Source organism: Staurois parvus, unplaced genomic scaffold (assembly GCF_062004578.1).
Source record: "Staurois parvus isolate SC_StPar_1 unplaced genomic scaffold, SC_StPar_1.0 ptg001642l, whole genome shotgun sequence".
Classification (NCBI taxonomy): domain Eukaryota; kingdom Metazoa; phylum Chordata; class Amphibia; order Anura; family Ranidae; genus Staurois; species Staurois parvus.
The window spans coordinates 1-26,346 of NW_028319438.1; the positions used below are offsets into that span (position 1 = coordinate 1).

Here is a 26,346-nt window from a genome sequence, read left to right on the forward strand (position 1 = left end):
TCGCCTTCTCTCTCTCTCTCTCTCTCTCGCCTTCTCTCTCTCTCGCTCTCTCTCGCCTTCTCTCTCTCTCGCTCTCTCTCGCCTTCTCTCTCTCTCTCGCCTTCTCTCTCTCTCTCGCCTTCTCTCTCTCTCTCGCTTCTCTCTCTCTCTCTCTCTCTCTCGCCTTCTCTCTCTCTCTCTCTCTCTCTCTTGCCTTCTCTCTCTCTCTCTCTCTCTCTCTCTCTCTCGCCTTCTCTCTCTCTCTCTCTCTCTCTCTCTCGCCTTCTCTCTCTCTCGCTCTCTCTCGCCTTCTCTCTCTCTCGCTCTCTCTCGCCTTCTCTCTCTCTCGCTCTCTCTCGCCTCTTCTCTCTCTCTCTCGCCTTCTCTCTCTCTCTCGCCTTCTCTCTCTCTCTCGCCTTCTCCTCTCTCTCGCCTTCTCTCTCTCTCTCGCCTTCTCTCTCTCTCTCGCCTTCTCTCTCTCTCTCGCCTTCTCTCTCTCTCTCGCCTTCTCTCTCTCTCTCGCCTTCTCTCTCTCTCTCTCTCTCTCGCCTTCTCTCTCTCTCTCTCTCCGCGCTCTCTCTCTCTCTCTCTCTCTCGCCTTCTCTCTCTCTCTCTCTCGCCTTCTCTCTCTCTCTCTCTCTCTCTCGCCTTCTCTCTCGCCTTCTCTCTCTCTCTCTCGCCTTCTCTCTCTCTCTCTCTCTCTCTCTCGCCTTCTCTCTCTCTCTCTCTCTCTCTCTCTCTCGCCTTCTCTCTCTCTCTCTCTCTCTCGCCTTCTCTCTCTCGCCCTCTCTCTCTCCGCCTTCTCTCTCTCGCCCTCTCTCTCTCGCCTTCTCTCTCTCGCCCTCTTCTCTCTCTCTCTCTCTCGCCTTCTCTCTCTCTCTCTCTCTCGCCTTCTCTCTCTCTCTCTCTCGCCTTCTCTCTCTCTCTCTCTCGCCTTCTCTCTCTCTCTCTCTCTCGCCTTCTCTCTCTCTCTCTCTCTCTCTCGCCCTTCTCTCTCTCTCTCGCCTTCTCTCTCTCTCTCTCGCCTTCTCTCTCTCTCTCGCCTTCTCTCTCTCTCGCCTTCTCTCTCTCTCTCTCTCTCTCGCCTTCTCTCTCTCTCTCTCTCTCGCCTTCTCTCTCTCTCTCTCTCTCTCTCTCTCGCCTTCTCTCTCTCTCTCTCTCTCTCGCCTTCTCTCTCTCTCTCTCTCTCTCGCCTTCTCTCTCTCTCTCTCTCTCGCCTTCTTCTCTCTCTCTCTCTCGCCTTCTCTCTCTCTCTCTCTCTCTCGCCTTCTCTCTCTCTCTCTCTCTCTCCGCCTTCTCTCTCTCTCTCTCTCTCTCGCCTTTCTCTCTCTCTCTCTCTCTCTCTCGCCTTCTCTCTCTCTCTCTCTCTCTCTCGCCCTTCTCTCTCTCTCTCTCTCTCTCTCGCCTTCTCTCTCTCTCTCTCTCTCTCGCCTCTCTCTCTCTCTCTCTCTCTCTCTCTCGCCTTCTCTCTCTCTCTCTCTCTCTTCGCCTTCTCTCTCTCTCTCTCTCTCTCGCCTTCTCTCTCTCTCTCGCCTTCTCTCTCTCTCTCTCTCTCGCCTTCTCTCTCTCTCTCTCTCTCTCGCCTTCTCTCTCTCTCTCTCTCTCTCTCTCGCCTTCTCTCTCTCTCTCTCTCTCTCTCTCGCCTTCTCTCTCTCTCTCTCTCTCTCTGCCTTCTCTCTCTCTCTCTCTCTCTCTCTCGCCTTCTCTCTCTCTCTCTCTCTCTCTCGCCTTCTCTCTCTCTCTCTCGCCTTCTCTCTCTCTCTCTCGCCTTCTCTCTCTCTCTCTCTCTCGCTCTCTCTCTTCGTGCCCAGGCCAGCTTTGAGCGCTGTCGCACTTTGACAATTGCACGGTCATGCAACACTGTACCCATATGAAATTTTTTTTTTTTCTCACAAATAGAGCTTTCTTTTGGTGGTATTTAATCACCACCGGGGGTTTTGCTTTTTTGCACTATAAACAAAAAAAGAACAAAAAATTTTAAAAGTTTTTTCTTTCTGTTATAACATTTTGCAAACAGGTTATTTTTCTCCTTGATGTGCATTGATGAGGCTGCACTGACAGGCAGCACTGATATGCAGCAATGATGGGTACTGCTGGGCTCAGGTGGGTGGCACTGCTGATCAGTGCTGATCCCTCTTCTGACAATTGCTGGTTATCGGCAGTACTTTCCTAACACTGTGACAGCGTGAGGAAAGTGCAGCCGATAACCAGCAACTGTATTTACCCGCTGATCTGCTGTCATTGGACACAGCTGATCACATGGTAAAAGGCTGCTGTGATTGGCTTTTTACCACATCACGTGATCAGCTGTGTCTGTAGGAGATCACTGAGTGTTCGCCAGTGATCACTGGGGGCGCGCGTTCTTGGACGACGTCATATGACACCCTCCCAGAACTGGACAACCATGCTGTAGCCGTCATTTGGGTATAGTGCGGTTGCCAAGTGGTTGAGAAACACCTAGAGGTAAAATTTTTTGTGTGTGAGATCAGGAACATGTAACAAACGTATAGTGGGGTTGTTCCCAAATTTGCAAAAGTGGAAATATGCTTTCAATATATAAAAGTTCGGGGGAAGATGGTAAAAAATCGCTCATAGACTGACTTTAGGTTCTCCTGCTTCCTTTTCCTATATCAAACCCCAATAGTTTTCCCTTTTTGTTTTGGATATCTAAAGAATCATTTCAGCAAAAAAGCTGTCCTTTCATATTTCATGACCTTGTGGGTTGGACCTCTATACACTTACTTCCATTACAAGGGGGTCCCGTGCTCCATGTTGGATTTTACTTCTTTTTTTTTTTTTTTTTTTTTAATTGGAAATGGAGGTGCAAGACTACTTGGCAAAGGGAACCAACCAGGAATTCTGTGTGGGGAAGCCTCCCTGTTCATAAAGAGAGCAGTGCAGTGGGCTGTTTACCGCAGCCAAATTTTATCTGTAAAAGCCTTTTTGTTGCTTTATTATCTTTGACCCTTTATTGTGTTCTGTCTCCTGTGTCGGCTCCTCTTTGCTTTAATGTCTTTTGTTTCCTCTGCAGTGATCGGAGCTCTCATAGGGAAGCAGGAGGGAAGAAATATAGAAGTAATGAACTCATTTGAGCTGCTTTCTCAGAATGTGGAGGACAAGATCACCATCAACAAGGAATATTATTACACGAAGGAGGAGCAGTGTGAGTGAATGCGCCTCTTAATCACTTCAGTACCGGGCACTTTCACTACCTTCCTGCCCAGGTTAATTTTTAGCGCTCATACTTTGACAATTTGCGGTTATGCAACATTGTTCTCAGAAAAAAAAAAAATTTTAGTTTGGGGTACAATGTTGTATGACCGCGCAATTGTCATTCAAAGTGTGAGAGCGCTGAAACGTGAAAAATGGCCTGGGCAGGAAGGTGTAAAATTGCCTGGTATTCAAATGGTTACATGCCACCAAAAGAAAGCTTTCTGTTAAAAAAAAAAAAAAAAAAAATCTAAAAATTTTAACAGATAAAGCTTTCTTTTGGTGGCATGTAACCATTTGAATACCAGGCAATTTTCCCCCTTCCTGCCCAGGCCATTTTTCACGTTTCAGCACTCTCACACTTTGAATGACAATTGTGCGGTCATACAACATTGTACCCAAACTAAAATTTTATCATTTTCTTCACACAACTAGAGCTTTCTTTTGGTGGTATTTAATCACCGCTGGGGTTTTATTTTTTGCTAAATTATCAAAAAAAGACCGAAAAGTTTGAAAAAAAACCACAAGGTTTTCTTTGTTTTTGTTATAAAAGTTTACAAATAAATAATTGTTCTTCATAAATTTAGGCCGAGATGTATTCTGCTACATTTCTTTGGTGAAAATAACCCAAATTAGGATGTATTATTTAGTTTGTAGGAAAGTTATAGAGTTCACAAACTATGGGATAGATCTGAATATTGATCAATCCTGAAGTATTGACAGCCAATCTAATTTCTTGAGGTCCGAGAATGTCAGAACAGTACAGATATCCCCCAAATGTCAGGACGGTACAGATATCCCCCAAATGTCAGGACGGTACAGATATCCCCCCAAATGTCAGGACGGTACAGATATCCCCCCAAATGTCAGGACGGTACAGATATCCCCCCAAATGTCAGGACGGTACAGATATCCCCCCAAATGTCAGGACGGTACAGATATCCCCCCAAATGTCAGGACGGTACAGATATCCCACAAATGACCCTTTTTGCAGAGTAGACAGTCCAACGTACTTCATAAGAGGCATGGCGAGTTTTTGGAAGTTGTATTTTTTTTTTGTCATTTTTCGGAAAATGAAAAAATGCAAAAAATTATTTTCACTATATTGTTGTGTTTTTTTGTTGTTTGTTTTTTTTTTTTTTACATACTGCCACCAGTGCAGTACAGCGTCTTCATATAACTGGCATGGCGGTGATCAGGGACACTGACTGGTGACAGTGTGGGGGGAAAAATTTTTTTTTTTTTTTTTTTTTATTATTTGTAATTTTGTATTACTTCTTTTTTTTTTTTTTTCTTTTTTTTTTTTTTTTTTCTTTTCAGATTTCACTATGTCACCATAGTAACATTGTACTACTTTGGGGAAGTGATCGGTATTTTTTTTTTTTTTTTTTTTTACACAATTTGCTTATAGCAAAGAATTACTTTGCTATAAGCAAGCATTTACCTGAATGACATCGATTCATTCAGGGTTTTTTTTTTTTTTTTTCGTGCTTAGCTGTGATTTGGCCACAGCTAATCACATGACGTGCATGTGATTAGCTGTGACCATTCACAGCTAGGCACACTAGTATACAATGGATGGTATGAATGAAGCCATCCATTGTATACAACTGTCATGTGACCTGCTGTGATTGGTCACAACAGGTCACATGGTACGGGCTTAACAAATGAAAAGAGACCAAAAATTGTGAGGGGGGGAAAAAAAATTTTTTTCCTAGTTTGTCATTGAATTTTGCAAATAAGTAGTTTTGCTCCTTCACTGATTTGCACTGATGGAGCTGCACTGATAATCAGTGCCCTGATTATCAGTGTAAATGTTCCTGTGTCAATTGCCGGCTGCCTGCTCTCCTCTCTTCACGCTGTGACAGTGCATGAGGAAAGGACAGCCAATACACAAGTCTTTTTAAAGTGTGGTCAGCTGTGTTTTGGACACATGATAAAGGGTCGCTGTGATTGGCCCTTCCCGCGATTATAGAGCATGCCAGGGACGCAGTTCTGGGAGGACGTCTATAGACCCCTTCCAAGAACTGGACAACCACGCTGTAGCCATCTTTTGGCCATAGCATGGTCGGGAAGTAGTTAAATTAGATCTAACCCAAGGCACTGGCCACATGCACTGGGCACATCTTGTCTGGGCCACTTACAGTATATTAAGACTTTTACCAATGGTTATAACACGGTTACCCGGTTCTGCGCTGCCCTATAGCAGACATAGTGCTACAAGGTGGCACGGGTGCGCAAAATCGTGTGGTGTGTATGTGTATATGTTCGTGATTTTGCAGTTCAGGGTAGGGGGCGCACATGTGCCCTACTCATGCCGCCATTCGCGGCCTTGGCTGTCAATCACTGGTTTCCAACTGATGACTACTCGCCTGCACCCGGTGATCGCCGAGTATCTCCAATGGGGTAGAGACCTGTGTATGAACAACACAGATCTCTCCCGTCAGCTCCTGAACACTGCTTGCTATGGCTGTGTATAGCAGAGCCATACAAAGCCGTGTGTTTACAATGTAAAGCACACAGTGAAACAGTACATAGTTAGCCCTTTGCCCCGCATGTTAACCCCTTCCTGCCCAGTGCCATTAGTACTGTGTCAGAGCTTTTTTTTTTTATTATCACTGTATTGGTGTCACTGGGGATATCAGTGACACCAAGTCAGCGCCCCCCCCCCCCCCCCCGTCAGAATGACCGCCGTAGCCTTACTATAAGTCGCTGATCGCTGCCACTACTAGTGGAACAAAAAAATGCAAAAAAAATTACCGCCATTTGTAGATGCTATAACTTTCACGTAAACCAATTAATTTACATGTTTTGGGATTTTTATTTTTAGCAAAGTCATGGAGCAGAATACACTTTGGCCTAAATTTATGCAGAAATGTGTGGTGGGTTTTTTTTTTTCGTCCTTGACATGTTTAATAGCAAAAGTCCAAAAATATTTTTTTTTTCTCAAAATTGTTGATCTTTTTTTGTTTATAGCACAAACCATAAAAAACTCTATTTGTAGGGGGAAAAAAGGACGTAAATATCATTTGGGTGCAGCGTTGCATGACCGCGCAATTGTCAAAGTAACGCAGCGCCGTATCACAAAAAATGGCCTGGTCAGGAAGGGGGGTAAAGCCTCAGGAGGGCGAGGGGTTAAAGGTTTATGAAGGTAAAGTACTAGCTGTATATGCTCGGTCTTTTCTTTATTGTATTTAAGTTCCAATTTACTGGATGTAGGTTTGTTCTCGGCAGGCAGGAGTCCCACATTTTCAGAAAGAGGTCATCAAAGCTCAACTCACGGCAGATATAAAAAACACAAATTACCAGCACATCTGAAAACACCCGTTTGTTTTTTTTTTGTTTTTTTTATTTTTTTTATTGAAATTTCTGCCTGTGAGTCCTTCTTCTTTTTTTAATGCAGTGAGGACTCACAGGCAGAAATTTCAAGAAAAAACTAAAAAAAAGGAAAAAAAAAAAATTATTTATATATATATATATATATATATATATATATATATATATATATATATATATATATATATATAATTTTTTTTTTTTGTTACACTTCTCTCCCCATTCCAGCAATGCGGCAGTTCGATTCCTTGCCGGCCGCTGTCTTCTTTTCAGCTACTCCCATGTACTGGGTTTTTGGCATTGTGATTGGCCGGCCAGGGAATGGTCTTGTCCTGCACATGTGCACAAGAGTCTGCCGTTCTGGAAGAGCCCAGCGCACTGAGCTGTGCCTTTGCAGTTTAGCGTGCGGTTCAATAGAAGAAGGCAAGCAAGCAGGTACGTGTTTGTTATTGCAGAAGAGACCTTGCATGCCTCTTCTGTAATAAGGAACTGCCTGCTCACAATTTAGTCCCGTTTTTAGTTCCACTTTAAGGATCGTATTATCTATGATCATTTGCACCCGTTCCATATAATTGTTTATTTATGTACTGGACCCTAGGCCTGCAAATTTCTTAACAGTGTGCAAGTGTACCTAGGAAAATGAGTGCTGCTTTTAGACCGGGTTTATGCTTGCAGTTAGCAGTAAACACCCGTGATTGAGCTGTGTTTTTACCTCCTCCTTAAAGTGATTCTAAAGGCTTTTTTTAAAAAAATAACAAACATGCCTATGCTTACCTGCTATGTGCAGTGGTTTGCACACAGCAGCCTGCATCCTTCAATTTTCGGGTCCCCCACAGGATCTCCTGGCCCCTCCCTCCTGTCGGTCGCCAACACAGCAAGCCGCTTGCTATGGGGGCACCTTCTGCTCCCTGTATCCATTCACACACAGCCGCGGCTCGGTCCTGCCCCCTCTCCTCTCCTTGGCTGTGATTGACAGCAGTGGGAGCGAATGACTCCTGCTTTTGTCTCAGCCAATGAGGAGAGGGAGTCCTGGGATAGCTGAGACTCCAGTGCACATCGCTGGAGTGAGATGGGCCTAGGTGAGTATTTGGGGGGGGCTACTGCACACAGGTTTTTTACCTTTTGTGCGTTCTATGCTGCAATTCATCCAGTACCGAACACAACCCAGGATAGTGTGGGTTTTTAGAGGTTAAAACAAGTGGTGAGGAGGCTACATAACACTTCAACACCTGTCAAACCTCTAAAAAGTGATCCATTGCAAAGCACTTTGCAGAAGGTGACACTAGAGGAAACAAGCCCTTAGCCTAGGTTCATATGTATGCATATTGGGTACACACAAACTCCCACACCTCCCTGACACACCCTGGAACATACTTCCCTTCGGATGAGGTGGGGTATCATTAATTCTGATAACAGATTGAGGGACTTTTTTTTTTTTTTTTTTTTTTTCATGCCTAGGTCAGCCCATTGAAAAGAATGGGCTGCCCAGCAAGTGGAAGTGCCCACTGGGTGTGAACCAAGCCTTAGGCAAAAAATGGACGTACCAGTTATTGATTTTATTTAATATTTGTTATATATTGTATTCTGAAGGCCAGACTGCGAGTGATGCAAGGAATTATCCTTTACTAACTTTTTTTTTTTTTGTAAATTTTGTTTAGTTAAACAGGTGTTTAAAGACATGGAGTTCTTGGGCTGGTACACAACCGGAGGACCTCCGGATCCATCTGACGTTCATGTCCACAAACAGGTACAGGCTTGCTGTAGATGGTTATTTAGGATTTGGCTTCAATTGAGAAAACACATCCCGACTTCTCTCTTCAGAGAAATTACAATCTGTTTATCTAGAACAGGGGTGGGCAAACCTTTTGACTTGAGGGCCGCAATGGGTTCATATATTGGACCCGGGGGCCGGACCAAGAGTAGATGAATGATGTGTATGTGTCATCCATAGCAAGTATAGTAATATTCCCCCATAGTAAACATAGTAATTCATCCCCCATATAGTAATTCACCCCCCCCTATAGTAATTCATCCCCCATATAGTAATTCACCCCCCATATTAAGTCCCCCCTGTGTCAATTCACTTGCCTTTGCTCCGCGCGTTCATCTCGCCGTGTTCCCGCGCCGTTCCGGTGTAGCATGAAAATCTGTCTCCTATGAGGATCTGTCCCCCTCGACGTATCTGCGCATGTGCCAGTTTCAGGCATTAGCAGCCGATCGGCGATCTCCGGCACATGCGCAGATACGTCGAGGGGGACAGATCCTCATAGGAGACAGATTTTCATGCTACACCGGTCTTCAGGGCAGACTGTGAGAGCAGCCTAGCTCCCCTCACGTTCGTCACGCTGCCCCACCTACACACATCCTGACAGCCATCCTGACAGTATCACGCTCCGCGGGCCGGATTAAAAGGTCCGCCGGTCCGTATACGGCCCGCGGGCCGTAGTTTGCCCATTGCTGGGCTAGACTGCTGCGGTGCTGGCCAATCAGAAGCCATCTAGCCTGCTGCATGGAGAGGAGAGAAAGCCGCTGGGATTTGAAATCCCCAGACCTGTGCAGCAGCTTTTAGTTGTGTGACTGGATGGGATTGGTGCAGGAAGGTTTCCCACACCGCTCTTGTGTGATCCCAGGCTATGTGACAAGCCCAGGTTCACACAGGAGTGGTGGGGAAACTGCATGCAATGTGGACAGGAATGGCACTGCATTCCTGTTCGAACTGCATGCCATTCTTTGCAGTGCAATTTGTGCCAATTGTTTTTTTTTTTTTTTTTTTTTTTACGGATGCAAATTGCACTGCAAAGTATCGGTTTTGGGAGCATTTTCATGAGTACTCGTATGAGTACTGGTATCAGTGCATCCCTAGTTAAAGTCCCTGTAAGGTTGTGTTTTTGTTTGTGTTTTGTTTTTTTTTTTGTTTTTTGCCTGTATCATTTAGGACTTTTTTTTTTTTTTTTTTGTTTCCTGTCCCAGAGACACTACAGGAAGTTGGGGTGGGGGGGGAGGAACCTCCCAAAGTTAGGGGACGTTCCTTTTTTAGTTGCCCCTGGAACAGGTATCTTCATTAGAATATTTCTCTTCACCTCTTGATCTGGGGACAGCTCTTAAATGTTGGATTTTCCCCTCACTTTCTGTTTCAGTGACAATGGTCACCAGTACAAATAGAGGGTGAATCTCCCCAATGGGGACATAGACCGCAATAAAAACTTTAGAGTCTAACTCTTCCCCAGTCTATCCAAAGCTCAGAAAAGAAGATTTTATTGGAAGATTTGAAGAGTCCTGTAGACTGCAGATGTCTTTTCAGATATGTATGCAGGGGAGCTGGGGGTCCATGAGTTCAGCCAAAAAGTCACTTTCAAGTACAGTGGCATTGTTTCCTGGATGACATCAGCGGTTCAGGTTGAGTTCACTGATGGGTAGAATTTCAAATGAAAATTCACAGGGAAAGAACATTCGTTTGTTTTTCTAATCATGAGTGGGGGTCAAATCGACATTCGTTTTCAACCTCGGTGACTAGAAAATACGAACTAAGTAAATTTCTAACAGTGCATGAGGTCTTTGTTCAGTAAAGTCCATTCATTCCAAAATCCAGTTACAGTGAATTTAAAGCCAATATTGGGGTTGATTTACTAAAGGCAAATAGTCTGTGCACTGCAAGTCCGGTTGCTCCAGATATGAGGGGAACATGCAAGGAAAATTAAAAAAAAAAAAACATTATTTGCTTGCACATCATTGGATGATAGAAATCAGCAGAGCGTCCCCTCAGATCTAGAACAACTGCACTCGTAGGACACTTTAAAGTGCCTAGACTATTTGCCTTTAGGGAATCAACCCCAAAATAGTTTTGAATGACATTTTAAATGTGTTGAGAATTTTCATACAAATTTTCCATCTATGGCCAGCTTTAGTCTTTTATTTAGATTTGATTGTAACTGATATCTGCTTCTTTGTTCCTTTCCTGGATGTTGAAATGAGCCCCATTCCTGTAACTATATCTTTTTGGTTTTCGCTGTTTGTGAACACGGGTATTAGTGATATGGTCAGGCCAGCAGCTGAAGTCCTGTGGTCTTTGCTGGAGGATATTGGTTACCACTGTTCAAACATCAGTGGCCTGCCTGGTTTGTTGAACATCAGTTGCTGAGGGCGCTCTGCAGAGGTAGAGATCATGTTATCAACTCTTTGGTGGAGGATCTGGAAAACATTTCAAGTCCGTATCTAATGATCTCCCAGGCGAAATCATGGGACCAGTGCTTTGGTGGAGTATCTGGAGATCTCCTAAAGTCTGTGTCCAATGATCCTCCTTCAGAGATCATGGAACCAATGGCTTGGTGGAGGATCTGGAGATCTCCTCACGTCTGTGTCCAGTGATCCTCCTTCAGAGATCATGGAACCAATGGCTTGGTGGAGGATCTGGAGATCTCCTCAAGTCTGTGTCCAATGATCCTCCAGCAGAGCTCATGGAACCAATGGCTTGGTGGAGGATCTGGAGATCTCCTCAAGTCTGTGTCCAATGATCCTCCAGCAGAGCTCATGGAACCAATGGCTTGGTGGAGGATCTGGAGATCTCCTCAAGTCTGTGTCCAATGATCCTCCAGCAGAGCTCATGGAACCAATGGCTTGGTGGAGGATCTGGAGATCTCCTCAAGTCGGTGTCCAATGATCCTCCAGCAGAGCTCATGGAACCAATGGCTTGGTGGAGGATCTGGAGATCTCCTCAAGTCTGTGTCCAATGATCCTCCAGCAGAGCTCATGGAACCAATGGCTTGGTGGAGGATCTGGAGATCTCCTCAAGTCTGTGTCCAATGATCCTCCAGCAGAGCTCATGGGACCAGAGCTTACCAATGGTTTTGTGCCAAGTCCTCTTTTTAGTAGTGTTAGTAACGCTGTAATAAAACCCTGTTTTCCTTCTCTAGGTTTGTGAGATTATTGAGTCGCCGCTCTTCCTGAAGTTAAACCCAATGACAAAGCACACAGATGTGAGCATCCCGATCCACCCATATTCTGCTGCAGTTTTACTTTGGACCATTCCTTATACTTAATAAGTTCTCTTCTCTCACAGCTTCCAGTCAGCGTTTACGAGTCCGTGATTGATATTGTGAATGGTGAGGTGAGTCCACTCTGATGCCCAAAAGCTAAAGTGCATGTCTTGAAAAAACTAAAATAGCTAAAAACTATTTTTAATACTAGAACATTACCCCATGTAATATCCCATTAACCACTTGCCCTCCTGAGGATTTACCCCCCCCCCCCCCCCCCCTTCCTGACCAGGCCATTTTTTGCGTTCCGACAACAACTGACAATTGCGCAATCGTGCAACGCTGCAACCAAATGAAATTTTACGTCTTTCTTTTTTTCCCTCCATGAACAGAGCTTTATTTTTGTGGTATTTGATCGCCTGTGCTTTTTTTTTTTTTTTTTTTTTTTTTTTTAATAGTGCAAAAAAAAAAAAAAAAAAAGAGACCGGCAAGTTTGAGAAAAAAAAAATCTTTGTGCTATTTGTAAACATGTCCAGTAAAAAAAATTTAAAAAATCAAATTTCGTCATAAATTTAAGCCAAAATGTATTCTACTTGTCTGTGCTAAAAAATGGCGGTGTGTATATATACTGGGATTTTACATTTTTTTTCCCTTAAATTTTTACTAGTAATGGCGGCGATCAGCAAATTATAGCAGGACTGCGGTGGACATTCTGACATTGGGGGGGCACTAACTTGGTGTCACTGACATCTCCAGTGACATCCGTACAGTGATCCGTGCTAATAAAAAGCACTGACACTGTACTAATGGCACTGGGCAGGAAGAGGTTAACGTGTGGTGAGCAAAGGGTTAACTGTGTGCCGTTTTACACTGTGCCCTGTGTCGGTGCTTCACTGTAAGCACACTGCTTTGCATGGCGGTGCTGTGCACAGCCATGCAAAGCAGTGTACAGGAGCTGACGGGGAGAGAACTGTAACACGTTCCCATAGCTGCAGCTGCTGCCCACCGCCCCCCTCTGATAGTATGGAGACTCCCTGTACAATCTGTCAGATTTGAACATAGCGGGGCTCCGCCCACACGGCCACGTCATTCATTCAGCGTTTGTGAATGAGTGCCTACAAGTCCCAGCAACCTTAGTGGCTCTCGGCTTGTAGTTTTTCAATGAACTACCACAGAGCTGTGGAGTGCTGTGGTAGTTCATTGAAGCTTCCTGTCAGTATATCTGCTGGACATCCCGTACGGCAAGCAGATATTCTGACAGGTCTGCAGGAGCCCTGCATGGTATCAGTGATATACTGATCTCTGGTGCAATGCCTTCCAGGCTTCTGTAGACAAAAATAATAATGCACATTTTTTTTTTTTTTTTGTCAAAAAGGTGAACTTATCCTTTTAACTTCCTTCCTCCTTCCTAACCGTGCATACCTTTTTTATCTTTGGCAGTTGGAAGTGAAGACAGACACTCTGTACTTCCAGATCTGGGGGATCAAGTAGCCTACTCCTTCTTCCTATCACAGTGCTGGGTGGAGGGGAGGCAGTCCTCAGCCTTGTGTAAGCTCCAAGTTGTGACTTAGCCTTGGTTCACACTGGATCCGACTTTGAAATCATGTGACTTTACTTGAAGTCGCATAATTTCGAAGCCACGTGTCAGTGTGATTTCAGGTGCGACTTGGAAGACCTCGGAAGCTCGGAAGTCCTCTGCAACTCCATGCTCAGATGTCCATGCAAGTCGCACCTGATATCCCAAAAAATAGTGCAGGAACCCCTTTCCCCCCCCCCCCCCCTTTTTTTTTTTTTTTCCCAAATTGGTGTGGCACTGCAAAGTCAGAATTGCACTGATTTGAACAGTTCCATTGCTAACAATAGGGTTCAACTTGTCATACGATTTGACACTTTCAAATTGCATGACAAGTCACACCAGTGTGAACCAGGGCTACCGCATTCGGGTTAAAAACATTTGTGTGCAGCTGATTTTGCCAGCTTCAATACGCCCCCCATACTTACCTGAGCTCCATTTCGATCCAGCACTGTGCCCAAGAGCAGCGTCTCTCTCCTCACAGGGCAGATTGCCTCCACTGCTGTCAATCAAATCCTGTGACGTGGGGCAGTGCCTATGGACACTTGGGATCAAGCCTGCTGGTGTGCCACAATAGGAAGCGGCACACCGAGGTGAGGAGGAGCCAGAGTCGCCGGCAGGGGATCTGAGAAGAGGAGAATCGCACTGTGCATACACTGTTGGATTTTTTTTTCTTTCATAGGCCAATGGGCTTAATTGGGGAAAAAAAAAAAAAAAAAACAGATTTCCTCATCCTCAAAAAGAAGATGGATGGAAATTCCCCCTCCACCTCCACACCCCTCATCAGGCCCCCAAAAAATCGAGGGGGACTGCCACATTGACTGAAATTTGGCACGTTCAGCAGAAACCAGCCAAATTTCAGTCGGGGCAGTCGGCTTTACAGCCTACACAGGGTTTCATCTTATCACAGCAGGAGAGGTGAGTGTGCCGCTGGGAAGGGATGTCTTGGGAAACTTGCTTTTCTGTAGAAGGGCATAGCATACGTTCACACATATGGCTGGGGGGATGGTAAAAAACAGGTCCCTGACTGCTCACCTAAGGCCTCATACACACTGTATTTTTTTGCTAACTGTCCTAGTCTCCTGGCAGCAGAGTTTTGGCAGAAAAAACACTTGACGCTTGTAAAGTCGTGTAATGCGTTTAGGCGTGTCAAGCGCTTGGTCGTTCATGTCATTGGCCAGAATAATAATTTATTCTGCCCATTGAAATGAAGTAATGCTCGAGCACTAAATGCGCCCGGCGCTTAGGTGCGTTTTACACTCGTTTCAGCGTGTCAAGTGGTTTTTGGTTTTTTTGTTTTTTGTTCTTCTTTTTGGGTTTTTTTTTTTTTTTTTTTTTTTTTTTTTTTTGCTGGGGTTGTTTTTTTTTTTTTTTTTTTTTTTTTCTTTTTCTTCCCAAAACTCTGCTGTTCCTGGACATGCTGGCAATGGGTTTTTTTCTGCCTCTAAATGCCTATGTGTGCATGTTTGCTTTTCAGAGGGGTGGCAAGGGCTGCCATACATTGGAACAAGCCCTAAAGTATACATCAAAGCAAATCGCAGGGTGCGCAGATCACACTTGAATTTTCAGAATTGTTGAACATTTCTACTATTTAATTGCAATATTCAGTAAAAATCTTGAAACCGTTCCTTTTTCAGGCCACAATGCTTTTAGCTGAACTTCCATACACTTTGGCAACAGAAGAAGCAGAAAGAATCGGAGTTGACCATGTGGCCCGAATGACAGCGACTGGCAGCGGAGAGAACTCGACAGGTGAGGAGGGGGCGGTGAGCTAGTAAAGCAAAGAACAGTTACATGGTGTGGCCCAAAGATTGTGGATTATGGAAATGTAACCGCTTTCTAGAGATCAATCTCCATATAGAACCTCTAATCCATTGCCTGTGAATCTGTTCATTGGGTGAAGCAATAATTGTTTCAAATATATCATCCTTATTTAACTATAAATAATAAAAAATATAAACATTGATGTGCTTTCTAACTATAAAATGCAAATGGTAAAAAAAAAATTTATATCCATAAATACAAATCAAAAATGAGAATAATCCCCAGTGGAAAGTAGTCCAATAAATGTTCGGTATCAATCAATCCATATCGGAAAATAAAAAATAGTCCCAAGTGCTAATATTCCACATGCAGATGATCCAATGAAGTGTGAATAACCAAGTATAATAAAAAGAAGTCAAAATAGTCCAATAAAGTACAAAGTGTTGCAGCTGCAGAGTGTCTATGCTAGAGCCTCAGTGATCTGTAACCACACGCCACCACGTGTCCTTTCTCTGAGCACACTCCGTACCCACCCTATATCTTAAAAAAAAAAAAAAAAAAATTATATATATAAAATCTCTCTCGTTCCAATATTTGTGAGTCCCTTTCAATCAGTGGTCTCCAAACTGTGGCCCTGGGGCCAAATGCGGCCCTTTGCTTGCTTTTATCCGGCCCTTGGGTCATTATTTTCCCCCCACTGTCAGCAATAGTGGGGCATAGTTCCTGCCACTGTCAGTGAGGCTCTATACCGCCCACTGACGCCAACAACGGGGCAGTCTCCCCCCCCCCCCCTGACAACAAGGCACTGTTTAACTCCCACCGATGACTAGGAAATATTCCACCCACTGACATCAACGACGGGGCACTGTAAACTCCAACGGACCCCAAGACATTTTTTACTCCCGCTGTCCACAGTCTGGCCTCCTAAAGTTTGAAGGACATTAAACTGGGCCTTCATTTAACAAGTTTGGAGACCCCTCCTTTAAATGATGGAGAGAGCGTTGGGGCAACTGCACAATCTTATATCAAACTTTGCAATCTGGGTATAGAATTTCCTCCAGCCATACACTAATCAATTGTTTAGTCCAATCTCAAAAAAAAAAAAGAAAAATATATATATATATATATTTTAGTAACCACATAAAATACACCGCGTTCCAAATTATTATGCAAATGATATTTTTCTCATTTCCCTAAATAATTGATGTAAATAACAGTCAGTATAATTCTCATGTTGTCAGCTATTAAGAGTACAATTCACATTTTATTGCACAAACCTCCTAATGATAACAGGATTTTTGTTCCAAATTATTCCGCACAGGAAGTTTCAAAACACTTTTATAGGTTGTAAAGAACTGAAAATTGTCATTTGTTGTGTTTGCAGCATATTTACTGAAATCAAAAGCGATTTCAATCAAACTTTTAACAACATTTTAACTTTTTAAACATTTGAACCGGTCATGTTACATTGTAACATGCACCCACTTACTGCACCCACAGACTGCTGCCAACCAGCTGCCGCCCTCCACCCTCACTCTACCCCTACAGAAGGACTCAAATGACTCTCCCATGGTAACACAGATTCCCCACACACCTTGCCCTGACCTGTATCCCTTCACCTCCCCTGACCCAACTGTCACCGCACCCACCCCAACATGCCTCCTGCACTCCTCCTCCTCATTTTCCTCTCCACCATCCCAAAAATCGCCTCCCTCTACCCGCCTACCCCCCCAAAACAGCTCTACATTGCCCCTTCACTACTCCCCTCTCCCCACTACGGCACTCACCACCTCCTCCTGCTACTCCACTCCCCCGTCGACCCACGTGCCACCACTATCAGACCCACACGCTCCTACACTTCCCATTCCCATGCCACCTTCCTCACCCTTCTCCTTCTCCTATCTGCTGGGGACATCTCCCCGAACCCTGGCCCCTCGCCACCTCACCCCTCCTCTAGGGACCCCCCTGCTCCCGCCAGCTGCCGTAACCCCCTCAACCTCATATCTGTGCCCCTTCTCCCCGCATCCATCCCCCCTCTCTCGGTTGCACTCCTGAACGCCCGCTCGGTCTGCAACAAACTTACTGCCATCCATGACCTCTTTATCTCCCGCTCCCTTAACCTCCTAGCCATCACCGAAACCTGGGTACAGGCCACTGACTCCACCTCCCCTGCGGCACTCTCCTATGGAGGTCTCGTCTGGTCCCATTCACCAAGACTGAGCGGTCACAAAGGTGGTGGGGTCGGCCTGCTCCTAACACCGCTGAGCACCTTCCAGGTCCTCCCTAATCCTCCCTCCCTAACTTTCTCCTCCTTCGAGGCTCACTGCATCCGGCTCTTCTCACCCACCCCCCTAAGGATCGCAGTGATCTACAGGCCTCCCGGATCCATACCCCGCTTCCTGGATGACTTCGCTGCCTGGCTTCCCTTCTTCCTCTCCTCTGAGCTACCAACCATCATCCTCGGGGACTTCAATATCCCCATCAATGACAACAGCCCGGCTACTTCCCAATTCCTCCACCTAACCTCCTCCTTCGCGCTCACACAGCACACTCAATCCTCCACCCACATCATTGGGAACACCCTGGACCTCGTCTTCTCCCACCTCTGTACCCTCAACCAGTTCTCTAACACCCCCTTCCCTCTCTCCGACCACCACCTCCTCACGTTCTCCATCTCCCCTTCCCCTAACTCCCCCCCCCCCCCCCCCCAGAGCGCCAAACCATCACCAGCCGCAACCTTCGCAACCTGAACCCGGCCCCCCTCCACTCAGCTGCCGACCGCCTACACGACAGAATCCTTCCACTGTCTTGTCCTGACCTAGCCACTAACACGTACAACGACTCACTATCAGCTACCCTAGACTCTCTGGCACCCCTAACCACACGCTACATCAAACCCAGACCGCTCCAACCATGGCAGAACGACCACACTAAATGCCTCAAACGTCGCAGTCGTGCGCTGGAGAGACTATGGCGCAAAACCAGGTCCCCCCGTTCATTCTCCCTCTACAAATCTGCCTTCCTCACTTACACCTCCTCCCTCCACGCCGCCAAGCAGGCTTACTTCGTAAACCTGATTAACACCCTCTCCTCCTGCCCTCGCCGACTCTTCTCCACCTTCAACTCCCTGCTCTCTCCCCCCCCTCCTCCACTCAGTACCTCACTCACCGCCCACGAGATTGCCACTCATTTCCACAATAAAATTGATGCTATCCGTCAGGACATAGTCAACTCGCAATCTACCTCCCCACCTAGCCTCCCCCCCCCTATCTCCCCCTCATCTCTTCCCTCCTCTGACCTCGCAACCGCACTGCCCCCCTCCACACCCAAGACCCCGCTTACCGTAACCCCACCAGCTCTGCACTCCTTCAGCCCCGCTACCACTGAGGAAGTCACCAGGGTCTTCTCTGAAGCCCGCCTCACTACCTGCCCCCTAGACCCTATCCCCTCTCGACTCCTCCAGTCACCCCCCTCTTCCCTCATCTGCTCCCTCACCCACATCTTCAATCTCTCCCTCTCTACCGGCGTATTCCCCTCCCCCCTAAAGCATGCGCACATCACCCCCATACTCAAAAAGCCCTCCCTGGACCCCTCTGACCCAAACAACCTCAGACCCATCTCCCTGCTGCCACTCACTTCCAAACTCCTGGAGCGCTTAGTCTACAACCGCCTAAGCGCCCACCTAACTGACAACAACCTCCTTGATCCACTACAGTCCGGCTTCCGTCCCCTACACTCCACCGAAACCGCCCTCCTCAAAATCACCAACGACCTACTTACCGCCAAAGCCAAAGGCGACTACTCTGTCCTCCTCCTCCTGGACCTCTCCGCGGCCTTCGACACAGTTGACCACCCCCTCCTCCTTAATAAACTATTCTCCCTTGGCGTCAGAGACACCGCTCTCTCCTGGTTCTCCTCTTACCTATCCCGACGCTCCTTCAGCGTTTCCTACAATGGTGCCACCTCCCCTTCCCTCCCCCTCTCTGTTGGGGTCTCCCAGGGCTCTGTCCTTGGACCCCTTCTCTTCTCCATCTACACCTCCTCCCTTGGCAAACTCATACACTCCCACGGCTTCAACTACCATCTCTATGCTGATGACACTCAAATTTACCTCTCCACCCCTCACCTCACCTCCACTTTCTCCGCCCGCATCACTCACCTCCTAAACGACATCTCTGACTGGATGTCGCTCCATTTCCTCAAACTCAGCCTCTCCAAAACCGAGCTTCTCGTCTTCCCTCCTGCCCGCGCCCCCCCCCCCATCCTATCCATCACTACTAACATCACCACCATCAATCCCGCCCCGCAAGCCAAAGTCCTTGGGGTCATTCTGGACTCTAACCTCTCCTTCCAACCTCATGTCAAATCACTCACAAACACATGCAGGCTCCACCTCCGCAATATCGCCAAAATACGCTCCTTCCTTACCCCAGACACCACTAAAACTACTTGTGCACTCCCTGATTATCTCACGCCTTGACTACTGCAACTCCCTCCTCACCGGCCTACCCCAGTGCAAACTCTCCCCGCTTCAGACCATCCTGAACTCAGCTGCCAGACTCATCCACCTCACCAGCCGCTCCACCTCTGCCACCCCCCTCTGCCTCTCCCTCCACTGGCTCCCTATCGCCCAACGCATCAAATTCAAACTACTCACTCTGACCTACAAAGCCATTCACAACACTGCCCCTAACTACCTCACCGACCTGATTCCCAAGTACCACCCTACCCGTACCCTTCGCTCTTCACAGGACCTCCTTCTATCTTGCTCCCTGGTCTCCTCCTCACACGCACGTCTGCAAGACTTCTCCAGGTCCTCCCCCATCCTCTGGAACTCACTACCCCAATCCATCAGACTGTCACCTTCCCTCCTCACCTTCAGGCGCTCCCTGAAAACCCACCTCTTCAGGGAAGCCTACCCCACCCTCACCTAACTGCTGCTCTCCTTCATTCCTCCTACCACTCCATCCCCCACAGCCACTTCCTCCTGTACCACTACCCCCTCCCTCCCAGATTGTAAGCTCGAAAGAGTAGGGCCCTCTTACCCCTCGTGTGCTGTTCGTAGCTGCTGTAATGTTTCATGTATTGTCCCCCCCTCTATTGTACAGCGCTGAGCAAACCCTTTGGCGCTATATAAACTCAATGTAATGTAATAATGTAATGTAATGTAACATAGGACCCCTTATTTCATAGCAGCTTCACAAGTCTTGAATCCATTGAACTTGGGAGTTTTTGGACAGTTTCTGCTTGAATTTGTTTGCAAGATGTCAGAATAGCCTCCCAGAGCTGCTGTTTGGATGTAAACTGCCTCCCACCCTCAGAGATCTTTTGCTTGAGGATGCTCTAAAGGTTCTCAATAGGATTGAGGTCAGGGGAGGATGGAGGCCACACCATGACTTTCTCTCCTTTTATCCCCATAGCAGCCATTGATGCAGAGGTATTCTTTGCAGCATGAGATGGTGCATTGTCATGCATGAAAATGATTTTATTACGGAAAGCATAGTTCTTCCTTCTGTACCAGGGAAGAAAGTGGTCAGTCATAAACTCCACATACTTTGCAGAGGTCATCTTTACACCTTCGGAGCCCCTAAAGGGGCCGACCAGCTCTGATCCCATGATTCCGGCACAAAACATGACTCCACCACCGCCTTGCTGACGTCGCAGCCTTGTTGGAACAGGGTGGCCGTCCACCAACCATCCACTACTCCATCCATCTGGACCATCCAGGGTTGCACGGCACTCATCGGTGAACAGGACTGTTTTAAAATTAGTCTTCATGTAATTTTCTGCCCAATGCAGCCGTTTCTGCTTGTGAGCATTGGTTAGTGGTGGCCGAATAGGTTTATGCACAGTTGCAAGACTCTGGAGGACTCTACACCTTGATGTCCGTGGGACTCCAGAGGCACCAGCAGCTTCAAATATCTGTTTGCTGCTATGTAATGGGATTTTAGCAGCTGCTCTCTCTCTCCGATGCATGGATCTGGCAGAAATCTTCCTCAATGTGCCTTTATCTGCACCAACCCGTCTGTGCTCTGAATCAGCCACAAATCTCTTCATAGTGCGATGATCACGCTTTAAGTTTTCTTGAAATATCGAATGTTTTCATACCTCGTCCAAGGCATCGAACTATTTCACTCTTTTCGGCAGCAGAGAGATCCTTTTTCTTCCCCATATTGCTTGAAAATGGTGCTCTGCTTAATAATGTGGAACACCCTTCTTTAGTAGTTTTTTTCTTAAATTGGGCTCACCGGCCAATCTAATTATCACAGATGTCCGAGATTGTTTTCAGTGATCAAAAGAGCCCTGACACACAATGCCATCCATGAGTTACAGTGAGAAACAAAATATTTCATCTTTGTGACACTTAAATAGAATTTGCATAATAATTTGGAACACGGTGCATATATATCTCATTTATTAACCACATAAAATATAAATATATATTAGGCATACTCCGGCGACGTTGCCAAGCCGTGGGCTGGCAGGCTGTACCAGTATGTATACCATAGTTTGTAGATGCTATACATTTTGTGTAAACCAGTCAATATAGACTTTTATTGGTATTTTTTTTTTTTTACCAAAAATATGTAGCAAAATGCATATTTATAATTAAATGTATGATATTTTTTTTTTTTTTTTTTTTATTGGATAGGTTTTATAGCCTAAAGTTTAAAAAAAAAAGTTTTTTTTTTTTTTTTCTTTTCAAAATTTTTCATTTATAGCTCAGAAAATAAAAAACCGAGTGGTGATGATCAAATACCAACAAAAGAGTTCTGTTTTATGGAAAAAAAAATGATATAAATTTTTTTTTTTTTTTTTTTTGGGTACAGTATTGCATGACCGTGCAATTGTCAGTTAAAGTGACACAGTACCTAAAAGCCAAAAAATGGCCTGGTCATGAAAGGGGTAAATCTTCCGGAAGTCAAATGATTAGTAGAATGGGGGCAGATTACCACAGACACCCCAAAATCTTGTGGAAAGCCTTCCCAGAGGAGTGGAGGCTATTTTAACTACAAATAGGGAGGTGGGGGAGGGGCCAGGGAAGAAACGCATTATTGCATATTATGACATTGGAAGTCCAACAAGCTCCCGTGGTCACATGGTCAGTCATAAAGTGTCTGTATGTGAAATGCAGAAGTCAGTTTCTTGACGAGCTCCATTGTCTGTCTGTTTCTAGTGGCGGAACACCTCATCGCCCAGCACAGCGCCATTAAGATGCTTCACAGCCGAGTCCGTCTCATTCTGGAGTACGTTCGATCGGTTGAAGGAGGTAACTGTCATTTGTTTCTGTTAGGACACTTCTAGGAGTTTTCCACGGTGAATTTATAGCATCTATGATCTTTTTTTCCAGGAGAGGTTCCCTTCAATCATGAGATTCTACGAGAGGCCTCTGCTTTGTGCCATTGTCTCCCCGTACTCAGCACAGACAAATTCAAGACAGACTTTTATGATGTAAGTCTAAACATTAAGTGACATTATTTCTTCGCAGATCCTTTCCAGGTTCTCCGCACAGCCTAAGGCTCGGTTCATGTAGGTCCAGTTAATGTTTCATTGCGAATTTTCAACAGTCCGGTGCAGTTTCGTTCACCCGTTTAGTTGCGATTTAGGTGTCCGTTTATGACACAGAGAATAGCTGCGCTTCAGAGGATCGCAGCTATTCTCTGGTCATTCATAGTTTGACACCCAGGAGATCAGCGGAGAACATGTCAGCCCTTCACTGGAGATCTGTGTTCTCCCTCCAGATTCTCCAGCCCAGAGCTGAAGGATCGGAGGGACCGCAAACTAAGCAGCGATAATTTACCTCTGTTTAGTAAACTCGCGAGATTATAGTAAAATCAGCCGTTTTCCCTTCGTTTTGGAGACCGCTCTCCGCCCTTCGTTTTGGAGACCGCTCTCCGCCCTTCGTTTTGGAGACCGCTCTCCGCCCTTCGTTTTGGAGACCGCTCTCCGCCCTTCGTTTTGGAGACCGCTCTCCGCCCTTCGTTTTGGAGACCGCTCTCCGCCCTTCGTTTTGGAGACCGCTCTCCGCCCTTCGTTTTGGAGACCGCTCTCCGCCCTTCGTTTTGGAGACCGCTCTCCGCCCTTCGTTTTGGAGACCGCTCTCCGCCCTTCGTTTTGGAGACCGCTCTCCGCCCTTCGTTTTGGAGACCGCTCTCCGCCCTTCGTTTTGGAGACCGCTCTCCGCCCTTCGTTTTGGAGACCGCTCTCCGCCCTTCGTTTTGGAGACCGCTCTCCGCCCTTCGTTTTGGAGACCGCTCTCCTCCCTTCGTTTTGGAGACTGCTCTCCGTTCTCCCCTTTTTTTTTTTTTTTTTTTTTTGTTTTGGAGACCGCTCTCCGTTCTCCCTTTTTTTTTTTTTTTTTTTTTTTGTTTTTTTTTTTTTGTTTTTTTGTTTTTTTGTTTTGGAGAACTGCTTCATAAAAGGCATTTACAGGAGAACTGTGTTCTCCGAGAATGCCAGAGAACTGAGCAGCGATCTATTACTGCTGGTTCATAAGCGGACACCTTAGTTAGGTGTATGATACTTAAATCGCACCTGAACTGGACCTAAAATCATACAGGACTCGTGATGTGGCTTGCCAGCACATGTGTGAACTGGCGCCAGAAGCCTGCCGGTGCACATGTCATGCAAATTGGATGCGGTTCAAAACCCATCCAATTCACGTATGTGAACCAAACCTTCATGTCTTCCTCGCACATATTTTTATTATTTTTTTTTTTTCCACTCTGGTACACATATGAATGTGAACGTCTTAATTTTTTAAAATGAAAGTAAACTTTGTTTTTTAAAAATTGCTGATATGCAGGGTATTTATAACAGAAGAGACTTTATTGGTATTGATCATTTTTCTCCTTCACTGATGAGGCTGCATTGATGGGCAGCACTGTTGGGTATTAATGATCAGTGCCCTGATTATCAGTGTAGACGTCTCCTTTAGCAGTTGCCGGTTATCAGCAGTACTTTCCATACACTGTCACAGCATGAGGAAAGTACCGCCGCTAACTGGAAAGTGTATTCACATGGCGGTCAGCTGTTATTGGCCACAGCTGATCACGTGGAAAATGGTCGCTGTGATTGGCCTTTTACCATTTCATGTGATCAGCTGTGTCCAAAGGACACAGCGATCAGAGAGAGCGCCCAGGTGTGCGCCACTGGGGGCGCATTCTGGGAGGACATTGTATGACGCCCTCCCAGAACTTGATGACGCACTGTAACCGTCATTCTGCTATAGCGCAAGCAAGAAATGGTTAAAGTGGTTGTAAAGCCTTCATGTTTTTTACCTGCTTGCAATCTGTGCATTGATAGCAGTGGCTCTCTCCCTCCTCCACATGAGATTAATAGCAGTGGCTCCTGATGCTGTCAATCACATCCTAGAACGAGGGAGTGAAGTGGGGCGGGGCCGAGCCCTGCTGTCTGCGTCTATGGACACAGGCAGCTGGACTTGGGAGCAAGCCAGCACAAGTGCCCCTATAGGAACTGGGCTTCCTATGAGGAGCACCAAAAGGGGACCACATAAGAGGACGATTCAGGGCTGCTCTGTGCAAAACACAGAACAAGTAATTCTATCATGTTTGTTATTTTAAAAAAAAATAAATTCTGAAGGTTTAGAAACACTTTAAAGCTGAATGCTGAACAAATATAAATGACACAGAATAATACAGCTCTGTAAAAATACACCATTTTTATATATATATATATTTTTTTTTTATGCAAGCATCTGAATAGGACTTGGTATTTGGCCTCTTGCAGTCCCTGTACAGCTGAGTTTAGACTGGGAGAGGGAGAAGCCGCAGAGTGAGCCAAGCAGGCCAAAGATGTGTGTGTTCAAGGAAGCCTGTGGGTACAATGGCAGTGCTGATTTCATTTATTTATTGACATCTTGTGGAGTACTGCAGGAGGACAGATATGGACTGAAGTGGAGTATCACAGCAATTACTTTAACTATGGGAAGGCGCAGCTAATCCGCGGGTTAGCTACGCTTTTAGCAAATATACATCTGCAGATTCTTTTTAGATAATTGTTTAGTTCTCTTTAGGGAAAAGGTTTAGGTAAACACACACAGAGCTCTGACAACAAGCAATGATCAAATGATTCTGCGTATGGCTAGCCTAAGTGTTTGTCTTCATTTCCAGCAATGCAACGACGTTGGCCTGATGTCCTACCTGGGAACCATCACTAAGACATGCAACACTATGAACCAGTTTGTCAACAAATTCAATATCTTATATGACCGCCAGGGAATTGGAAGAAGAATGAGAGGCCTCTTCTTCTGATGGAAGCAATGTTTTCTGTGACTAAAATGGACTTTAGCAAGGGGAAAAAAAAAAGCAACTTTTGCTGTAATATGTTATAGGAAATAAATGAATAAAAGTATATCATCTGTTCCTGCCATTGCCTTCTTACGGAGTATTGATCTGTAAACGTCAAAGGTCCTGATGTTGGTGTTGCTATAGAAGATTTGTATGGTATAAGAGATGCAATTTAAAAGCTTTAAAGCGGTATTAAACCCAAATACAAAAATATGGTCTATTGACGCTTACCAATACTTAAAAGGAAAAAAGCCAACAAAAAAAAATAAAATGCCTCCACCACATTTTATTTTTTCTTTTTCTATCTGGTAACTCCTGCTCAGTTTAATTCAGTGTGTGGCCTCATCCCCCACAACAGAAGTTGTTTATTTAACCATTTGACGCCCGGCCCTATAGCCGTATGGCGTCCGGAAAAATGTACTAGCTTTCCTGGAGGCCGCCATATGGCATCCTCCCGCACATGCGCAGTTCGCGTGCTTGCAGAGCCGCGCAGCGGCACGATCTGTCACCGGCCGTGTACCTCAGACACGACAGATCTGAGTACCGGCCCCCGTTGCCGGTACCATGTGACCTTCTGTGACCAATCACAGAAGGTCACATGACAGTTGTATACAATGGATGCCTCCCATTCATGCCATCCATTCTATACTAGTGTCTAGCTGTGAATGGTCACAGCTAATCACATGCACATGTCATGTGATTATCTGTGGCCAAATCACAGCTAAGCACACAAAAAAAAAAAAACCTGAATGAATCGATGTCATTCAGGTAAATGCTTGCTTATAGCAAAGTAATTCTTTGCTATAAGCAAATTGTGTAAAAAAAAAAAAAATACTGATCCCTTCCCCAAAGTAGTACAATGTTACTATGGTAACATTGTACTACTTTAGACATAGTGAAATATGAAAAAAAAATCTTGAAAAAAAATGTAATTTAAAATAAAAAAAAAATATATATTTTTTTTTTTTTTCACACTGTCACCAGTCAGTGTCCCTGATCACCGCCATGCCAGTTATATGACGACGCTGTACTGCACTGGTGACAGTATGTAAAAAAAAAAAAAAATAGTGAAAATGTTTTTTTTTATTTTCTGAAAAATGACAAAAAAAAATTACAACTTCAACAAACTTGCCATGCCTCTTATGAAGTACGCCGGACTGTCTACTTTTCAAAAAGGGGTCATTTGGAGGATATCTGTACT

At 45.5% G+C, this 26,346-nt stretch overlaps 1 protein-coding gene across 1 annotated transcript; it reads left to right on the forward strand.

Annotated features, from left to right (window-relative positions):
• The first annotated feature begins 2,973 nt into the window (after positions 1–2,973).
• On the forward strand, positions 2,974–25,220 carry COPS6 (COP9 signalosome subunit 6). Its single transcript, XM_089663223.1, has 8 exons — positions 2,974–3,142; positions 8,184–8,272; positions 11,436–11,498; positions 11,582–11,629; positions 14,709–14,823; positions 22,013–22,105; positions 22,187–22,287; positions 24,969–25,220. The coding sequence occupies exons 1-8, from the start codon at positions 2,989–2,991 to the stop codon at positions 25,107–25,109; spliced, it is 804 nt and encodes a 267-aa protein (XP_089519349.1). The 5' UTR covers positions 2,974–2,988; the 3' UTR covers positions 25,110–25,220.
• Positions 25,221–26,346: the final 1,126 nt, after the last annotated feature.

Bases quoted from the DNA above. Each gene is read 5' to 3' on its own strand.
- COPS6 (XM_089663223.1), top strand. From the start codon at position 2,989: ATGTCTTTTGTTTCCTCTGCAGTGATCGGAGCTCTCATAGGGAAGCAG. The intron at 8,273-11,435 runs GTACAGGCTTGC...TTCCTTCTCTAG, and splicing joins ACGTTCATGTCCACAAACAG to GTTTGTGAGATTATTGAGTC. The intron at 22,106-22,186 runs GTAACTGTCATT...CTTTTTTTCCAG, and splicing joins CGTTCGATCGGTTGAAGGAG to GAGAGGTTCCCTTCAATCAT.